At 40.2% G+C, this 16,117-nt stretch overlaps 2 protein-coding genes across 9 annotated transcripts in view; one reads left to right on the top strand and one right to left on the bottom strand.

The window, feature by feature from the left end:
* The window catches only part of EPS8 (EGFR pathway substrate 8, signaling adaptor), a 141,113-nt gene extending 131,608 nt beyond the window's left edge, over positions 1-9,505 (top strand). For all 8 annotated transcript variants that reach the window (XM_064459126.1, XM_064459110.1, XM_064459119.1 and 5 more), the window contains 3 exons: positions 1,927-2,107; positions 2,554-2,683; positions 7,537-9,505. In XM_064459126.1, the coding sequence (XP_064315196.1) occupies positions 1,927-2,107; positions 2,554-2,683; positions 7,537-7,650 (425 nt within the window). In that variant the 3' untranslated portion in view covers positions 7,651-9,505. The remainder of the gene's footprint in view (positions 1-1,926; positions 2,108-2,553; positions 2,684-7,536) is intronic.
* A 4,592-nt stretch (positions 9,506-14,097) lies between these two features.
* PTPRO (protein tyrosine phosphatase receptor type O) overlaps positions 14,098-16,117 on the bottom strand; it is a 154,222-nt gene continuing 152,202 nt past the window's right edge. Inside the window, 1 exon segment of the mRNA XM_064459078.1 lies at positions 14,098-15,519. The gene's annotated coding sequence lies outside the window, so the exon portion shown is untranslated.

The following is a 16,117-nucleotide window of genomic DNA, read 5'->3' as shown; positions in this document are numbered from 1 at the left end:
TTCCCTGTCCTCTGCCTCCCCACGTTATCAGAAAATCACACTTTAACCTGAGGCAAAACGGGCACTGAGCGTAATCCTTTCTGCAGAAGGGCGTCTTTTCCCCTCTGTCCTGGGTGGATGGGAAGCATGCCTCCTTGGATAACCACACTTGGTGGAGCCTGCTTTGACAAAATTGCCTGGTGGTGGACGAGCTCTCACCTAAGCTCTGAACTCAGGAAGGCTCTGGAACCTTTTTAAGGTTTTCACATGACAGACTGGCTGGCTGGAAATTATAACTGGAGAACAGCCTGGCAGGAGGAAAAGGCTCACTGCTGTTTCCCAAAGAAACAGCAGGGCCGGCTTCTGCCTTTGTCCTGTTTTGGGCAGTTACTTAAATAAAAACAGAAACCCAATCAGTTATAAAAGATGTAGAAAGTGAGGGTTAATTTCACACACGCACAAAAATTATCATTTTATTTCCATGTAAGAAGGACACTGCATGCTGTAGCAGGTGTGTTTCCTTGAATACACGATGGCCTTCTCTGTCCATTACAGATGGAAAATGTGAAGACCATCCTGGCTTCAGGTACAGGGTGTGAAGTGTGAAGGCTTGCTGTAGACTAAGTGATTACAAGACATCCCTTGCCCTCTCAGCATCCGCTGAGGCTCTGGGCCATGCATGAGAGCTCCTGTGTCCTCCCAGGACCTGTTGCTCAGCCCAGTTAATGGACTTCGGGTGCCTCACAGTCCTTGCAGAATAGCTGCCTCTGCGAAGGTAATGGGCAACCCTGCCAGGACTCCTGCTGCCCAAGTACCCACCTGAACCCTGGCAGAGAACACACGATGTAGTACCTGCTTCACACCGAGGATATCTTGTTTATTTATGATAATGCATCTAACAGTAAGAATCTGTTATCTAACAGCTAAATATTTATCTTTTGATACAGTCTTTGTCCAGATAGAACTTAAGTCTTTCAAAATCTGTGTAAATAAAAGGAAGATAGCAATTTTCTCGCTCTCTTCCTGTTTGGGAAAATAACTGGTGCATGCCTTGATAACATTGCCTAAAGGCTTTACTTGTATATCCCGCCTCAGACCTTCACATATCACTGAGAACACGTCATTTCGGCTTCTGATTCACACTCTGGGGGCAAAAAACCCAACACAACAGGGCCCGAATGCCTCAAATATTTTACTAGAGATACTTTGTCTGCTTTCAACCTGCAGCTATTTTGTCAAAGGAAAACAAAATGGCTAAAACAAGGAATTTTTGTTTTTATTGTGATTAAAAAACAATCCTAAAAGCCTATGTAAAGCTTGTTTTTATTTGTCTAACTAGCTAGAGATGTTGATCCTTGGAGAGGTTTGGGGGCAATATAAAGTGAAAGTAGAGAAAGAAACATTTTTGCTATCTTACAGTTTTTTCATATTGAAGTTGTATCATCTTTCCTTTGTTGCTATCAGTGTAATGGGAGAAACGGAGTAGCTTTTGCCATCTGAGTGCACTGGAGAAGGTGCTCTAGTTACTGTTTGCATATCAAAATTAGAAGGTTGAATAAAGATGACAAAAAAAACCTTAGTAAGGAAATCCAGAGAATTTTTAGGATCATTTAAAGTCATGTGTCAAACAAGTTTTATAGTTATTCTAGATTTACTTCATGGAGACTTAACTATGATAGTATCTTCTCTGTGCCCCAAAAGATACTTACACCCTTTTGGATTCTACCTATTTTTGTGAAAGTATCCACAAAAATTTTTATATGCATTTTAAACAATTTTCAGTGTCATTGAAATATTCCCTGGGGAAAAAGGAGAATAATAATTCAGTAATATCTAGTGAATTAATCTTTAAAGGGAAAAAAAGAAGTTTAAATGGAGTATAAGAAATGACCTGGCTTTGATAAAGCAACCTTGAGAATAACTCCTGTGGGGTATCTCTCTCTCTAGGCAGGAAATCGCAGATGGAGGAGGTACAGGATGAACTTGTTCACCGGCTCACCATCGGCAGGAGCGCTGCCCAGAGGAAGTTCCACGTGCCACGACCAAACATCCCAGTAGTTAACATCACTTATGACTCTTCACCTGAGGATGTGAAAGCATGGTTGCAGTCCAAAGGATTCAACCCTGTGTAAGTTTGAGGGCAAATGTAAGAAAAGTTCTTAAAATTATTTTTTTGTCAGTAATTAGGATGTGGTCTGCCCACTCTTTAAAATCAAGCAGCCTTCTCAAAATCAAGACATGTCAGCTGGACCCTTGGAAAAAATAATTTGTTTTGCATATATATACACATATCTATTTATGTATATATGTGTATATAATATATATATATCGACATCAAAGTGGTTATAGATCTACAGAGATATAGATATATTTAGGAAGAAAATTATTAGCCTCCACCAGAAGGTACTTTTTAGAACAGATACTAAATTGTCTTCAAGAGTCCTGTTGTATAAAGTTTTCTCTTGATTTAGTAGCCCTACCTGACACAATGTGGGATGAAGACAACATACTTCGCTCCCTTGGCCTACTGTATTTCTGCTTATTTCTTTTTTTTTTCCCTTGGTGTGACCCCAGGACTGTCAATAGCCTTGGCGTGCTGACGGGTGCTCAGCTTTTCTCCCTCAATAAAGAGGAACTGAGGACTGTTTGTCCAGAAGGGTCTAGAGTCTACAGCCAAATTACGGTACAGAAATCTGCCTTGGAGGTATGTATAACCCTTTTTACTAACCTAATGCTGGGTTGCCAATTTTGAACCCATAGAAATAAAGAGCTTTTTCTGTGAAGCAGATATTTATTCCTCAGTTCTGATCATGTTGATAAGCATTATTTGTACCCGAGTTTTTTGGTGTTAATCTACTGAAACAGCATCCGTCAAAACACCAGGTGGGATGTGTCCCCACTTCTAAAGGGGTCCACAAAGCATCAGGAAATGCATGGTAGTACTCAAGTTTAAGGCATTCTGTGCTGTAACATGCCTGCAAGAAGACAAAATGAGCAAAAAAGGACTTTGGGGAAAACAACAGGAGAGAGTAAAATGCCTTTTTTCTTGCTTCTTCCTCTGCCTTGTACTTGGACAAACAAGTACTCCTGGTACGTTTGGTGGTGATGAGTTAGTTTTGCTTTATCTTTGTGGAGGAGATTTGATTTATTAGGCATGAGAAAGTGGTGGAGTGATCTCACTGTTGAATCTCGAGGCCTTTTAGGTCAAACACTGGGGCATCTGTATTGGTGGGTTCCTAATAGGGGAAGACATATTTGACACTGTGGTACCAGAATTTCTGAGCTAAGGATAAAAGTATTGCATCTCTGTTATTCATTGCTCTATGGCAGTTCGCTGTAATTACAGTAGTATTGCTCCTTAAGCACCCTAAAAGCTTCTGTACAGAGTTCTGCTAGGGAGAATGCTTACCAATTTTAAACCAGGAGAATTACAGGTGTGCCTACTTCTTTTTTTAAAACTTGCTGTGGCAAGTGGAGAAATGGACTCAATGCTGTCTAGAGGCGAGAGAGTAACCAAAATGAAAAGCTGCATTTGTCACATCCTGTTTAAAAGAAAATCGTGAATTTTAAAGTGTGTGTCTATCCCCTAATGAAACTGGAACTGTCTTGCTTAAATGATTTTAAGCTTTTTAACTACCAGGCATATTTTTAAAGACAAGTTTATGATGATGCATATTTTACACTTTATCTGATCGGTGTGGATCAGAGAGCATTACTTTATAACACTGTTAAAATTGCTTTATTCCCTTCTTTAAGTCCTGTTTTCCTGTAAGAGGAAGGGAGAAATATTTTCTTATTCTTAGGAATATATGTCACTACAGTCCAGAGCAATCCATCATTTTCTAACAAAGATATATGTGTATTCTTCAACTTTTCTGGAATGTTAGCAGTCTTAGTTCAGTTCCATAATGCTTCCGTGTGCTGAGATGGAAATGCCTTTGTGATGGAATTCGGTTTGAAAAGCAGAGATGCACTGCGCTGTAGAAGTCTGTCCTTTTTTTTCCCCCGTGCTGTTATTCTGCTTGCCTCAGTTAGGTCTCACCCTGCAGGAAACTGAGCAGTCAAAACTTGTCTAATAAACACTGAGTTAATAAACAGGTACTCAACGTTTAACAAGGTCATTGGATCTGGCAGTGAAAAGGTAGCTGAAATATTTATTTCTGCCTCAGTTATTTGAGGTATAACTGATGAATTTCAGAATTTATGTAATTCCTGATTGCTTTAGCCTGTTGTTTGCTGAATTACCCAAAATGTTAAGTCACATCTTTCTTTCTGTCCCTAAATATTTCAGGTCGCAGGGTTTAGGAAGGCTGTCCTTGTGTAGGAGAAGCTATAAGAATGAGTAACACAGCCAAAATGTCTACATGTGACTTAGCAAGGATGAGCTTGTATGTTCCAAACAGCGCTATGTTCTTACTGTTCAAACTAGAAACTCTTCTAATATCAGAAGCATTTAAGCACACACATAATTGTACCATGTCAGGCCTATTTTACAACTAAATGCTTTTTATAAGCAGTTCCTGGGTTATGGGTTTGACCACCAGAATTGTCCTACATGATTAATCAGTGATAAATTTTCATTAAGTCCTCTGGCATCCTTTATGTAGTATTTGTGGTGTCATATTGCAGTAAATGACCTGGGTTTTAAATACAAACAACAGTAAAAGCCAGAGACAGAGCAAACCCACACACTCTCCAGCATTACAGAACTCCATGCCTCATCTTTATTTGTTGTTTCTACTCAGGATCTTCCACATGTGTTTCTGGATTCATACAGAATCACAGAGTGGTAGGGATTGAAAGAGACCTCTGGAGATCATCTCATCCAACCCCCCTGCTTGAGCAGGGACACCCAGAGCAGGGGGCACAGGAACACATACAGGGGGGGTTTGAATATTTCCAGAGAAGGAGACTCCACAACCTCCCTGGGCAGCCTGTGCCACTGCTCTGGCACCCTCAGAGCAACCATTTCTGTAAGCCAGTGAAAGGCCTACCTCTCAGATTTTGGGACTACATTCCCAAATACAGACAACCAGATCTTCACCTTTTTGCAGCTACAATTGTCCTTTTAGTGTTGTTCTACCTCAGGCAGAGGAGTTCAGTATTTTGTAATTGGAATTCCAATTGTTGCTGAAATTTAGTAATTTTACCCTTATGAGGAAAGAAACAAATAGGTACCGTAATTTCAGTTGTTCTACTTTATTTTCATGGTAACTCAATTGAGCCCTGAATCACGCCACAGTTCAAAACATCCAAGGAAACAAGACTCCTAATGGAGTTTTGTGGCCCCTGAATAAGACTGCAAGTGTGGGGAAGGTGTTTGGGGTTTCATAGCTTTCTGGGTCTGGCCAAGCAAAAGCAGAAAGACAAGACTGTGTGAGACTGGTGTGTCAGGCAGCAGAGAGCTGGCCACAGCCAGGGCCAAACATGTCCTTTCTGCCAGAGGAAATGGTGGTGGCAAGCAGCAGTGTCTCAGGAGGAGGCAGGATGCACCACACTCTTTGTACTGATCAGAGTATCCCTCCTGGGATGCTGTTTTTTGGAGCTGCTCCAGACTGTTGAAATTCACCTTGTATACCAAGCACAGTGCATTATAGCAACTTGGCCAGTCATCTGTAATAGATTTACTTTTTCGTTGCAAAGTGAAAATATTAAGAGTCTCGATGATTGTGTGTTTTATGTGTCCATTTCCTTAACTTCTGTTGAGCATTTCAAGTGCTGAAAAGCACTACAGAAGATGAGTGTAGAGATACAATATCCTGAACACCACCTTTGTCATCTCCAGAAAGGAAAACTTCAGGTCCACATTGTCATTGCCTCCATCAATGGAAAGCATGGGCACACATTCCTCTAAAACTGAAAATGCTTTCTATCTAATAGATATATATCAAACTGGCTGGAAGAGTAGGTTATTCTCTTTGACAACTCAGTGAAAGGAATGGCCCAGGCACAGAATTGGGATTGAATGATGGAGCTTGCTGATATCTCATGATCTGGTTAGAGACTAAGCTGGGCAAATTACTAAGGCCAAGGTCTAGCAGTCTGTTCCAAAAATTGTACTCCCAAGAGCAGCCCTAGGCTACTGAGCTACTCTGTCTCTGAGTAGGATGTGCCTGTTGTGCTGTGCCACGTGATGTGTTGCGCCACATGACATGTTGCAGTTGGTTTAGTTGAGGAGCATTTCAAGCTCATCGGTCATGTTGTTACTGATGTTATCAGGAAGGTAAACTGTTTCAGCCTCAGCTACTCAGTCATTTTCAGAAAAATATTTGCACATGACCTCTGATAAAGCACGTTGTTGGGTACCTGCTGATGTTTTTTATGCATGACTTAGTAATGGGTGAGTGCTGCACTTGCTCTGTATCTGGAACCAAGTGGGCAAGGAAAGATGAATTAAGACAAAGAAAAGTGCTCTTTCACCTTCACGGAGTCAATTATAAGCCCCCTGCCTTGCCCTTTCACTCCAGGAGGGGAGAGCAATGGTAATTTACCTAGCAGAAGCATCTTAGCCTCCCTCCCTCTGGACACCTAACCTGTCTGCCAGGTAATGGATGTAATGGGATAAATCTAAATAGAATTTTATGTAGTGGGATAAATTTTCAGAGTTCAGATCAATCGAAGGATTTTTTTTTTCCCTTAACAGTCCTGGAATTTGTTTTACAAATTTCAAAACCAGTTTCTGCGTCTTTATTCACATGCTGTTTTGGAAGATAGTTCTGAAGCTTGGAAGGTCACATCATAGCCAAATAACACAGTAGCGGCTGTAGTTCTTGCTTTGTAATCCTCTAGTCTTATTCAAAGTCATGCACACTTTGGAAAGTTCTGCTCTAGTGGATGTGTGTCCTGGCCTTGTTAATAACTTCATTTATGTTGTTGAAGCAATCTGTTTGCAGCTAGCTCAGCAGACCTGTTTTTCACCCTGAAAGGTGAAATAAGGCCTTGTCCTCACAATACGACATTGCTGCTAATATAGCAATATGGTTCAATTCTTATTACTGTGTTCTAAATTTGAAGTCTGTGCCTCTGAACAGAAAATGCATGATGGTGTAATGTGGGATGCTAAGATCAGGTATCTCAATCCTTATTTAGGCCTTGGCTGTGCAAACCCATGTGCATGCATGAATTTACATAAATCTAAACCCACCAAGTGTTTATGCGCTTTAATTACTAAATATGATTGCCATGATATTTAAGTATGCAAGGGTGGAATCAAAACAAACTTGCTGGGCTTTAATCCTGCTTTTACTGTGGCCATATATCACTCCATAAATATGCAGCCCTTCCAGCGGCTTGCATGACAATTGAAGATGCTCAGCAGTGCTAAAAGTCAAGCTGATACTTTTAATAGTCTGCAGGTTCTTTTGTGGTCCGTATTTAAGCATAATGTAAATCCTTTCCTATTCCAAATGTTATTTAACCAGATTCTTAGGGCATTATTAGTTCTGGAGCTGCAAGGTGAGTTTAACTTGTTCAAACATCTATTTTAATAAAATGCTGGCAGAGGATCTTAATCATGTGTCAAAACCACAAGTGAACTCTCTTTTTTATTTTTTATAGGCTAACAGTGGTAGTTCAGAACTGCAAGAAATTATGAGAAGACGACAAGAGAAGATCAGTGCAGCTGCCACAGATTCAGGTGTGGAGTCCTTTGATGAAGGGAACACCCACTAAAATGTCTTTTCTCTTTTGTTTAATTCCATTGCCCATAGCATTACACCATCCAGCTTTGCTTTAGGAAGCAGTGCAGGGGAATGTCTTATCATATTGTAAACATAACTAGCCACCATAAAGAAAATTTACAGTAGTCTCCACAGAATTACCTCCTGCTGGCTTCTTACAATTAAAAATGAACAAATGAGAAATTCAATGGAAGTTTCTGACAGGTGAAAATATTGGCACACGATTCATTTACACCCAAAGATGAATCTTGGCTTTATGGAATTAACCATTCCATGACAGATAAACTGGAATGTGTCTTTGTCTTAGATTTGTCCAAGGGAAGCTGAGCCAGCAATAGGCAAGCATTTGAACCCTTCTGTAATAATAAGATTCTGAATCCCATTGCTGTAGTTTGCAGTTTTGTCTTTTTGGCTCAGTCTTTCTTGTCATGCGTTTGGCTGCAGGATGTTTAGTTAAGTCATTGATGCCAGCAATCAGAAAGGAAATGTTTAGAGAATGAACAGCAGCCCAAGATAGATCAAATTGTTCTTGCATCACTCCCAGGACGTTTTGTTACTAATGATGCTGTTTATAGCAAAATAATACTCTCTACATTGATTTTTATCAATACTTCACTCATGATGAACTATAATATTGCACAAGAAGAACTAGAAAATAGTAACACAACTCAGCTCAAAGACGTGATCAGATCTGCTGTAGGTAGCCATGAAACAGTTAGCAGTACACATTTTTAAAAACACTTGCATTTTTTTGTTTGTAACTTAAACCATCGAAAGGACAATGTATAATCTAGACTTCTTTGCGTGTCGATCCCATATGTCGGTTTTTCCTTATGTAAAAAGCTATTGTTCCTTTATAAATGTAATCTTTTGGAAAAGTGGATTCCTGGAGGCAAAAGGGGGAGAAAAGGAATCAACCTTTCCAGCAAATATTATTTTTGAAGATGCAATGATTTTTGTCACAAAAATGTTCTCTTATTTCACATGGTCATGTGATTTTATATATAATATATGTATTATATATAATATATAATATCACTGAATTTAGACAAATTTAATCGTCTAGTTTGATTAAGTTTCATAGTGCCTTTTTCACACAAATCAGCTTAAAGTCTGCAATAAACAGTATTTCTTGTCTGTTAAATGGTTGTGTCTTTGTGGCTACAAAGATGGTATTGAAATAAGAAAGCATTCTTAATTTTTGCCATTAGTTTGTTCTTCTGTGTACAAGGGAAAAAAGAATCCTATTAATTTTTCATAAAAGAAAAATTTAAAAATCTTAATAAAGGTGTTTAGTGCCATTTATTGTAAATGTCCTTACAAATGCTTCTTCTGTATGTTCGTTATGTGTCTGTGTATATTTTTATATTTAATGTGTGTTCTTTATGCCTGTGAAAAGTACGTAGGTTCTCCACCTGTCATTTAAATGTAGCCTTATCCAGAAATGGGTCAAGAAGTGACGAATCCCAAACCAAAGACTCCAGCTGGTATAGCAATCAGTAAGAAATGGATTCTTGTCTTACCCAGTGAAAGAAATGATGATTCTCGACTGCTTTCTCCCTATAGGAAACATTTGAACCAGCACACCTGCATGATAACTGCAGCCATCCAACCTATACGCATAGCTTTATGGGGCAAAATTATCTGTGTCTCAGCCTGTCCTATCATTAAAGGTCAAGCCCAGTCCTCCAAAGGCTTGATGTACTCTCTGATTCACATTTCAAATTTCCTTTTCTCCACCCTTTCTAGTAAGCATCCATACTTAGCCTGAAGAGTGTTTGCTGTACAGCTAAGTCCCCTACACTGGGCGGTAAATGAGTAAGAAAATAAAGGAGGATCTGAACCTACTCTTACATAGATGCTTCATTACTTGTAAGTACAGGAGTAGAAACTTTTAAAAAGGTCTTTGAAACTCATATTTAAAAATTGGAGTCACTGTATTTTCTCATGGAAAGTATGTCTGATTCCATAAAAGACACTGTGGTGGTTACCTGCACCTTTGTTCCCCTGTTGATTACTAAAACACGAAGCAAATACTTGTACTCTCTGCAAGCTTATTCCAGCATTCAGCAGATGGTTTGCTTTTGCCTAAAAGGAGGCATCAGCTCTCCAGACTTTGTGGAGTTTGGCGTGCGGAGGTCTTGGAGGAAGCACCCATGTTTCATCGCTGAGCAAAAAGAGATGGCTTCACAACTGAAGCCACTTTGAAGCTGGGTTTCTGTGTAGCTGTTAAGTTGTGTAGAAAGAGCCAGACAAGTCTGAATGTGGTCAGTGTGCTCGGAGGCATCTTTGGATCTGGGAGGAAAACAGCAAACCCCCTCCATATACTTAAGGGATAAGCAGAATATTTGGGGGGTTTGGGGGTTGGTTTGTGTGTTTCTGTGTTTTTTCATAGTTTTAAAATTAACTGCTAATATCTTAACCCAGTACAACGCAAGTTGTATTTTACTGTTTAACTTTGCTGAACTAGACTTCATGATTTCTGAGTTAGTCTGTGAAATCTGAGTTGCATTAAGGCAGATTATTTCCCTCTTTGCTGGAATTTCCTTGATGATTTAAGGCATTGCAAGGAGCATCACCCCTCTGCTGTGCAGTTTTTGAATTTTCAGCTTGTTGACAGTTATGAGAAATCAAAAGAAGATCTATCTCATTTGGGGTTCATCAAATGAAAATAAAATGTTTTCTTCAAAACTTTCAGTGTCTTAAATGAAAACAGTGGTAAAATGCAGCGTTACATTGAAAATGTTTTCTTTAGGGTTTGAGCAGTGATGATTTTTGTTTTTATACTAATATTTTAGAAAGATGTGGTATGTGAAAAGTGTCTTTGTAAAGGAAACAAAGCAGTTTTTTAAATGTCAAAAAGTGCCTTTTTAGATGTGGAAAAAGGAGTCGTGTTTAATAACATAAGAACTACTTTACTATTTTTCTGCTATAGAGTCTGCCTTTTTTAACTGTGTCGAGGGAGAGAGTTTTAGCAGCATATGTTCACTGAGCAGTCTTATGCTTTCTAAGCATATACATTGGCAAGGCACTTCTTACCACTCCTCTAGTCTGCTTGTTCCTTTGGGTTGCCATGGGGAGAGAAAACCACTGTGAAACCTCACATTTAATTCATAAAGAACGCTTCTAACCAATATTGATGCATGGAACAGTTTACTTACCATCTAGCAATTCAAATGTTAAACAGTGCTTTGCTCAGACAACATGTGATCTGTAAATGAGATTTTTATAGATAATTTCGCTCCAAAGCATTGTCCTTTATAAAAGTTGGTGGGTTTGGGGGGGCTGGGAAATAAGCACAGATTTCCACATTATTGATGTGTGCAGAAATCAGTGGTTTATGGGGAAGCAGATATCCAAAAGGATATGATATTCTGAAATGTGCAGAGCTCCCAGTGACTTTGAGTGTATTAATCTGTGTTTATGAAACTCTGAAAGTGTCCCTGGAACTGCTTTGCCGGACAATAATATCAGTACTTTGCTGGTTTAACCAAGGAAACATTGGAAAACCATGAATAACTACCATGATATGGATTAAGTCTTTCTAATTAGGAACACCTGTAACTAGCAGATTTTTTAAATTGTGAGATAAGAAGGCTTTTTGAGTTTTTAGGACATATACTGAAGCAAGATATATATACATATAGCTTGAATATCAGACCCTTTTTCAAGCAAGTACCTCCACTGATTTTCCTGGACTGCATCCCATGAATAAGGGAAACAAGATTATGAATGGGAATATTTCTGGCCAAGCCACTGTTTTATAGGAGCTCAGTTTTTCTATGATGTTTTTCCTCAACTGTGAAGTCTGTGTAGTGTCTAAAACACAAAACAAGCAGCCTTGTCCAAGGATCAAGCCTGACATAGCAAAAGCATTTGAGAGACTTTCTCAATAACCTCCCTAGGCTCAGCCTCCCACCTTCACGTGCAAACGACAGCATTATGTATGCGGAGTGTAAATATGAGGGAATTTCTAAGTGTGCATTGGGTTCTGTGTTTAAATATTGCACGCGTGCTTTGAATTTTTACTGCTGCTATGTTAAGTTTTAGCTAATAAGTGCCTATTCAGCTGCCTTTGGCTGTTCAGTATTTTCAGTTTCTCTGAAGTTATGTGCTTAAGTTGCAACTTCAGCCCTTTACTACTTTCTCGGCATCCAGACCGAAACCAGCATCAGGATGTTAGTTTGTGCTTCGACTTCTTGTTAATATTTGTAGCTTAAAAGAGGAGATAAAACAAAATGGGAAGACTTCCTAGATGCTTCCTAGCCACCACTGCTGCCTGTGACAGCAGCAGCAAAGCTCAACACCACTACCCCCCCATCCATTTCAATATCACCCCCCCTCACAAGAAAAGACTGAAAGCAACAGCTTTGCCCGCCTGAATGAAACTACTGTTTTCATACGAGCCCTTTGAAAAGTTGGGTGTGGGAGGGAGGTGGTGTGACTCTGTGGTTAATGAACTGAATGAGGAGGGAGGGCGGGACCATTTTTGGTGCATATGATTATGATGTTGAATATTGGACAAGGGGCAACTTTATCTTCTTTAGGTGTGGGAAGAAACCCTTTAAAATGAAGTAAAGCACAAGTAAGGCTTCCCAGCCTCTTCTTAATCCTTGTGTGACAATGGAAGGAAACAGTTCTGAAGACCCAAGTACCTCAGGGCTCACTGCTCAGGGCAGGCTAGGAGATACAGCGCTGTCACCCATGGCTCTAAAGACTTCCTAGCTCTTCTAAGCCATGTCCTTAGGTTTAGTTTTGTGTTCCTCCCATGGCAGCATGCACAGCATGAGGCAACAAGGTGAAAAATCTGGCCTAGTTTCGATTAATGGTCACTCACTGTGCAGAGCTGCTTTTACATGCATCTGGGTCAGCAGATTCTGTCAGAGCTCATAGAGCATGTATGGTGTCAGCAGAGCTATAGGCATGAAAACCTTAATTTAAAAAAAAACCTATTACAAAACCTGAAGCTTCAGCCAGCTTTACAGCTGCGATGACTTGAGTGTTTTATTTTGACAGATGCTGGAAACTATATCAACATGCACCATGAGTCCAAAAAACATTGTTTTGGACTTTCTTTCAAGGAGCATGACAAGGTAAAAACCAAAAGCATGCCATGTCGGTTCAGGCTAAAAGGCTTTGCATGAGTCTTCTGAACCACGATGTCTCCCAGACTCTTTCATTGCTTTAGTTATGCCTTGAACCCTGGGAGAAGTGGTTTCCACTGCCATTGCAACACAATCAGTTACGCAGGTTTTTTTGCGTACTAGATGGGTTAGGAAAAGATATTTTTCTGAAGGTGTTTTCATTGTAATTAATTTTGTGATTAAATAGCAGTTAAAGGAAAAGTACACACCTGTTACTGTGCAAATGGAGTAAGTTTTTGACATGTGTTCAAAAACTGTCTAGTAAATTCAGGCTATTTAGGCAGTATTGTTTGCAACAATGTGATTTTGGCATCGTTGCAGCTCTCTTGTACCCTGTCATGTTCAGCCAAGCTTCTGTTACAGCCAGCTCACACTGTGATATTTTGTGTGCACATGAATGGTTTAAAAGTAACCTGCTTACTCCTGTCTATGATAGAGAGTAAATGTAGACTCAATGGGCAATGGCCAGCAAGAGGGAGAAGGCAGTAGATGAGAAAGCAAGACCATTTGTGGGGTCCGTCTGTTCCCCCTGCCCTGGCCCCACTAGTTCTCTAGAGGGATGTGAACATATTTTCTGAGTAAACATATAATGAAACTCTTAAACGTATTTAAAAAAAAAAAAAAGCATGAAGGCAAGGTCTGAACAGGTCAAGTGCTCATTTATAATTCTGTCTTCTGTTCAGATTAGGCCAGACAAATCTTTGCTGTTCCTACTGAAATGGCAAGCTCTGTAGCTGAGGCGCATTGCTGAAATAAGACAGAAACATGTACCATTGAAGCCTTTCTTGTTAGCAGTCGGCTCCCTGAAGACAGGGCGCTCTGCCCTTTTGCATCCATCTCTATGCATCTTATTTAGAGAAAATGTGGAAATAGTATTCGATGCATGGAAAGACAAGGCGGGGCAATTCCTATCATACCCATGTAATAATCAGAGGTAGATGCTGGTTTCTTCAGTACCCTTCACAAGGACTTGTTTTATTTGAGGGATTATGTTAAGTCTATGCAGTTTTGCATAATATATATGGAATAGTTTGAAGGAAGTTTTCCATTGTAACCAATATAATGATGAAGTAGATACTAAAGGAATAAAAACCTATTTACCTGCTAGTGGAATAACTCTTTGGAAGAAAAAAAAATCAAATATCACCTGAAGGAGGTTATCAGGCTCCTGGAAGTAGCTGAGCTACTGAACTACAGCCTGGTACCCTGACAGGTGATAGCAGGCTCCAGGGTGAAGGAATAAAAAGCATATGTGGGTGCATTTGCTCTTTTGCTCATAGTAACTTCTTCACAGGTAAGCAATCCAGTGTGTTTACTTTCAGTTCAAGTTTGTTTTCTTTACATTGAGTACCATTGCTGCTAACTTCCAATGAGATGACACAAAGCAACAGGTTACAAAAATGCCATCAACATCCATTCTGACAGCATCCAGGTCACAATACACAATGATGTACCGGAATTATACAAAGACAAAAAAAAAATTTATATATAGCTAATTATTCTGACTAGAACTGAAACTGACAGCAAAAAAGAAGAGAGCCCCCCGCCCTGTCCCCGAAGCCCCTGCAGGAATCCATACCAATGCTTTGGCAGCCTCATAGCAATAAAGCAATAACCAGCCCTTCACATGCCAAAACCTTGTTTTTGTTACATCGTGAATTCCTGGCTCGGAGAAATAGTTACATCCGTTAAAGCACTCTTTTTTTTTTTTTTTTTTTTTTTTTTTTTTTTTCTTCTTTCCACCCCCTCCCCCCCACCCCCAACCTGAATCAGCTTCAAGTTTTTACACAAGGTTAATACTTATTAAAAATAATAAACAAGGGGTATAGGCACCATAGACTGCTCGGACAGTTAAATGCTATAGTAATGGGGTCTAAGATAGCCCAGCTTGAAACTCAGCTGCACTTTGATTAGATTCATCTAAAACAAGAGCCTGATCAGTGGTGTTACTGAAAAGGTTGGCGAAAAGAGCAAATCCCTCTGCTTAATTAGTAATAGCACAGTTAAGAACTGAAACCATCCCATCTCTCAGTGTCGGCTGCCTGCTTCAGCTTCAGGCTTCATGGTTTGGATTTCTGCTTGTCAGTCTGTTCCTTGGGTCTTGTGCTTCCCCCCTCCCCCAGACCCCACATACATCAGTGCTGTAGGAAACTGTCAAATCCATGTACCCAGCACCACCCCCGCCCCCCCCACTCCCTTTTCTTTTCACAATCTCCAGATTTCTTCATGTATGTTCATGCCTCGCTATTCGCTAATGAGGTATTATTAGATACTAACAATGCCTGCTCTCCTATGGACATTAGCACAGACCAGTGACACATGAAGAAAGCTCTTCAGTCAACCATTAAAAAAATATTGCACTTACTTTAACCTTAACCCAACCTGCACAGAAAAAAAAACAAACCAAAACCAAAAGACCAAACAAAAACCCAACACTCTGGCGCAATCTACTGTATGCACATATAGTGTCTTTTCCTTCATGTTGTTGAATTTGGTCCAGTATTTTAAAAAATGTCCAGAAATTAAACAGTTCAAAAGACACCGCAGGCTCGTTAAGGCTTTGTCTCCCCAGTGCTTCAGAAAGTTAAAAGTTTCTTTCTTTTATTGTCCGTATACCGCAAAGCAGCGGTCTCTCATGGCAGAACAACTGGCCGTTCAAACCATCAAAAGAAAAAAAGTCAGAAGCAAGGGAAGATGGGTGTGCTTCACGGTCTCACCTGGAAGCAAAGAAAGAGACTGCTTTAGAAATAAACAAGAAAATAAACACAGTTCTTGACATTGATTTTTACCAGCCTTCCCTACAGGCTGGGACTGGAACCCACCACTAAGCAGCTGGGCTCTGGGATGCAGATTAGGCAGTAAACTACATGAACATTAGGAAAAGTGAAGCAAATCAGGGTTGACTTTTACAGGCAGGGAATGACGTACACAGAGACTAATAAAGGTGCATGTGCAACACCACAGATACACAGTGGAGGCTGGTGTTGGTGCCCACAGCCCAGCTCTGCACCAGCTATTTGAGAAGCCAGTTTGTGTTGAGAGTCTGTAGCTTCCTGCTTCACCCAAAAGGAAATATTAAGGCTGTGGCTGGGTTATTACTGCCACCTAATGAACCAAAGCTCATTAGCTTAAACAGCAGTGACATGTGGCCTCACGGTTTGTCCCCACCAGCAAACCTCTTGGTAGGTCAGAGCCATGTGTTTTACTCCTCCGCAGCTGGGGAATGGGCTGGGCTGGCTGTGTGCAACAGGTCAGGTACTGGGGCTCAGTGGAAAGGCAAGATGGTCGCTTCGCTTACGCTAATGGTAGTATCAG

Source organism: Phalacrocorax carbo, chromosome 1 (genome assembly GCF_963921805.1).
Source record: "Phalacrocorax carbo chromosome 1, bPhaCar2.1, whole genome shotgun sequence".
NCBI lineage: Eukaryota > Metazoa > Chordata > Aves > Suliformes > Phalacrocoracidae > Phalacrocorax > Phalacrocorax carbo.
Note: the sequence above shows the minus strand (reverse complement) of the source record. Positions and strands in the feature narration are given on the sequence as shown.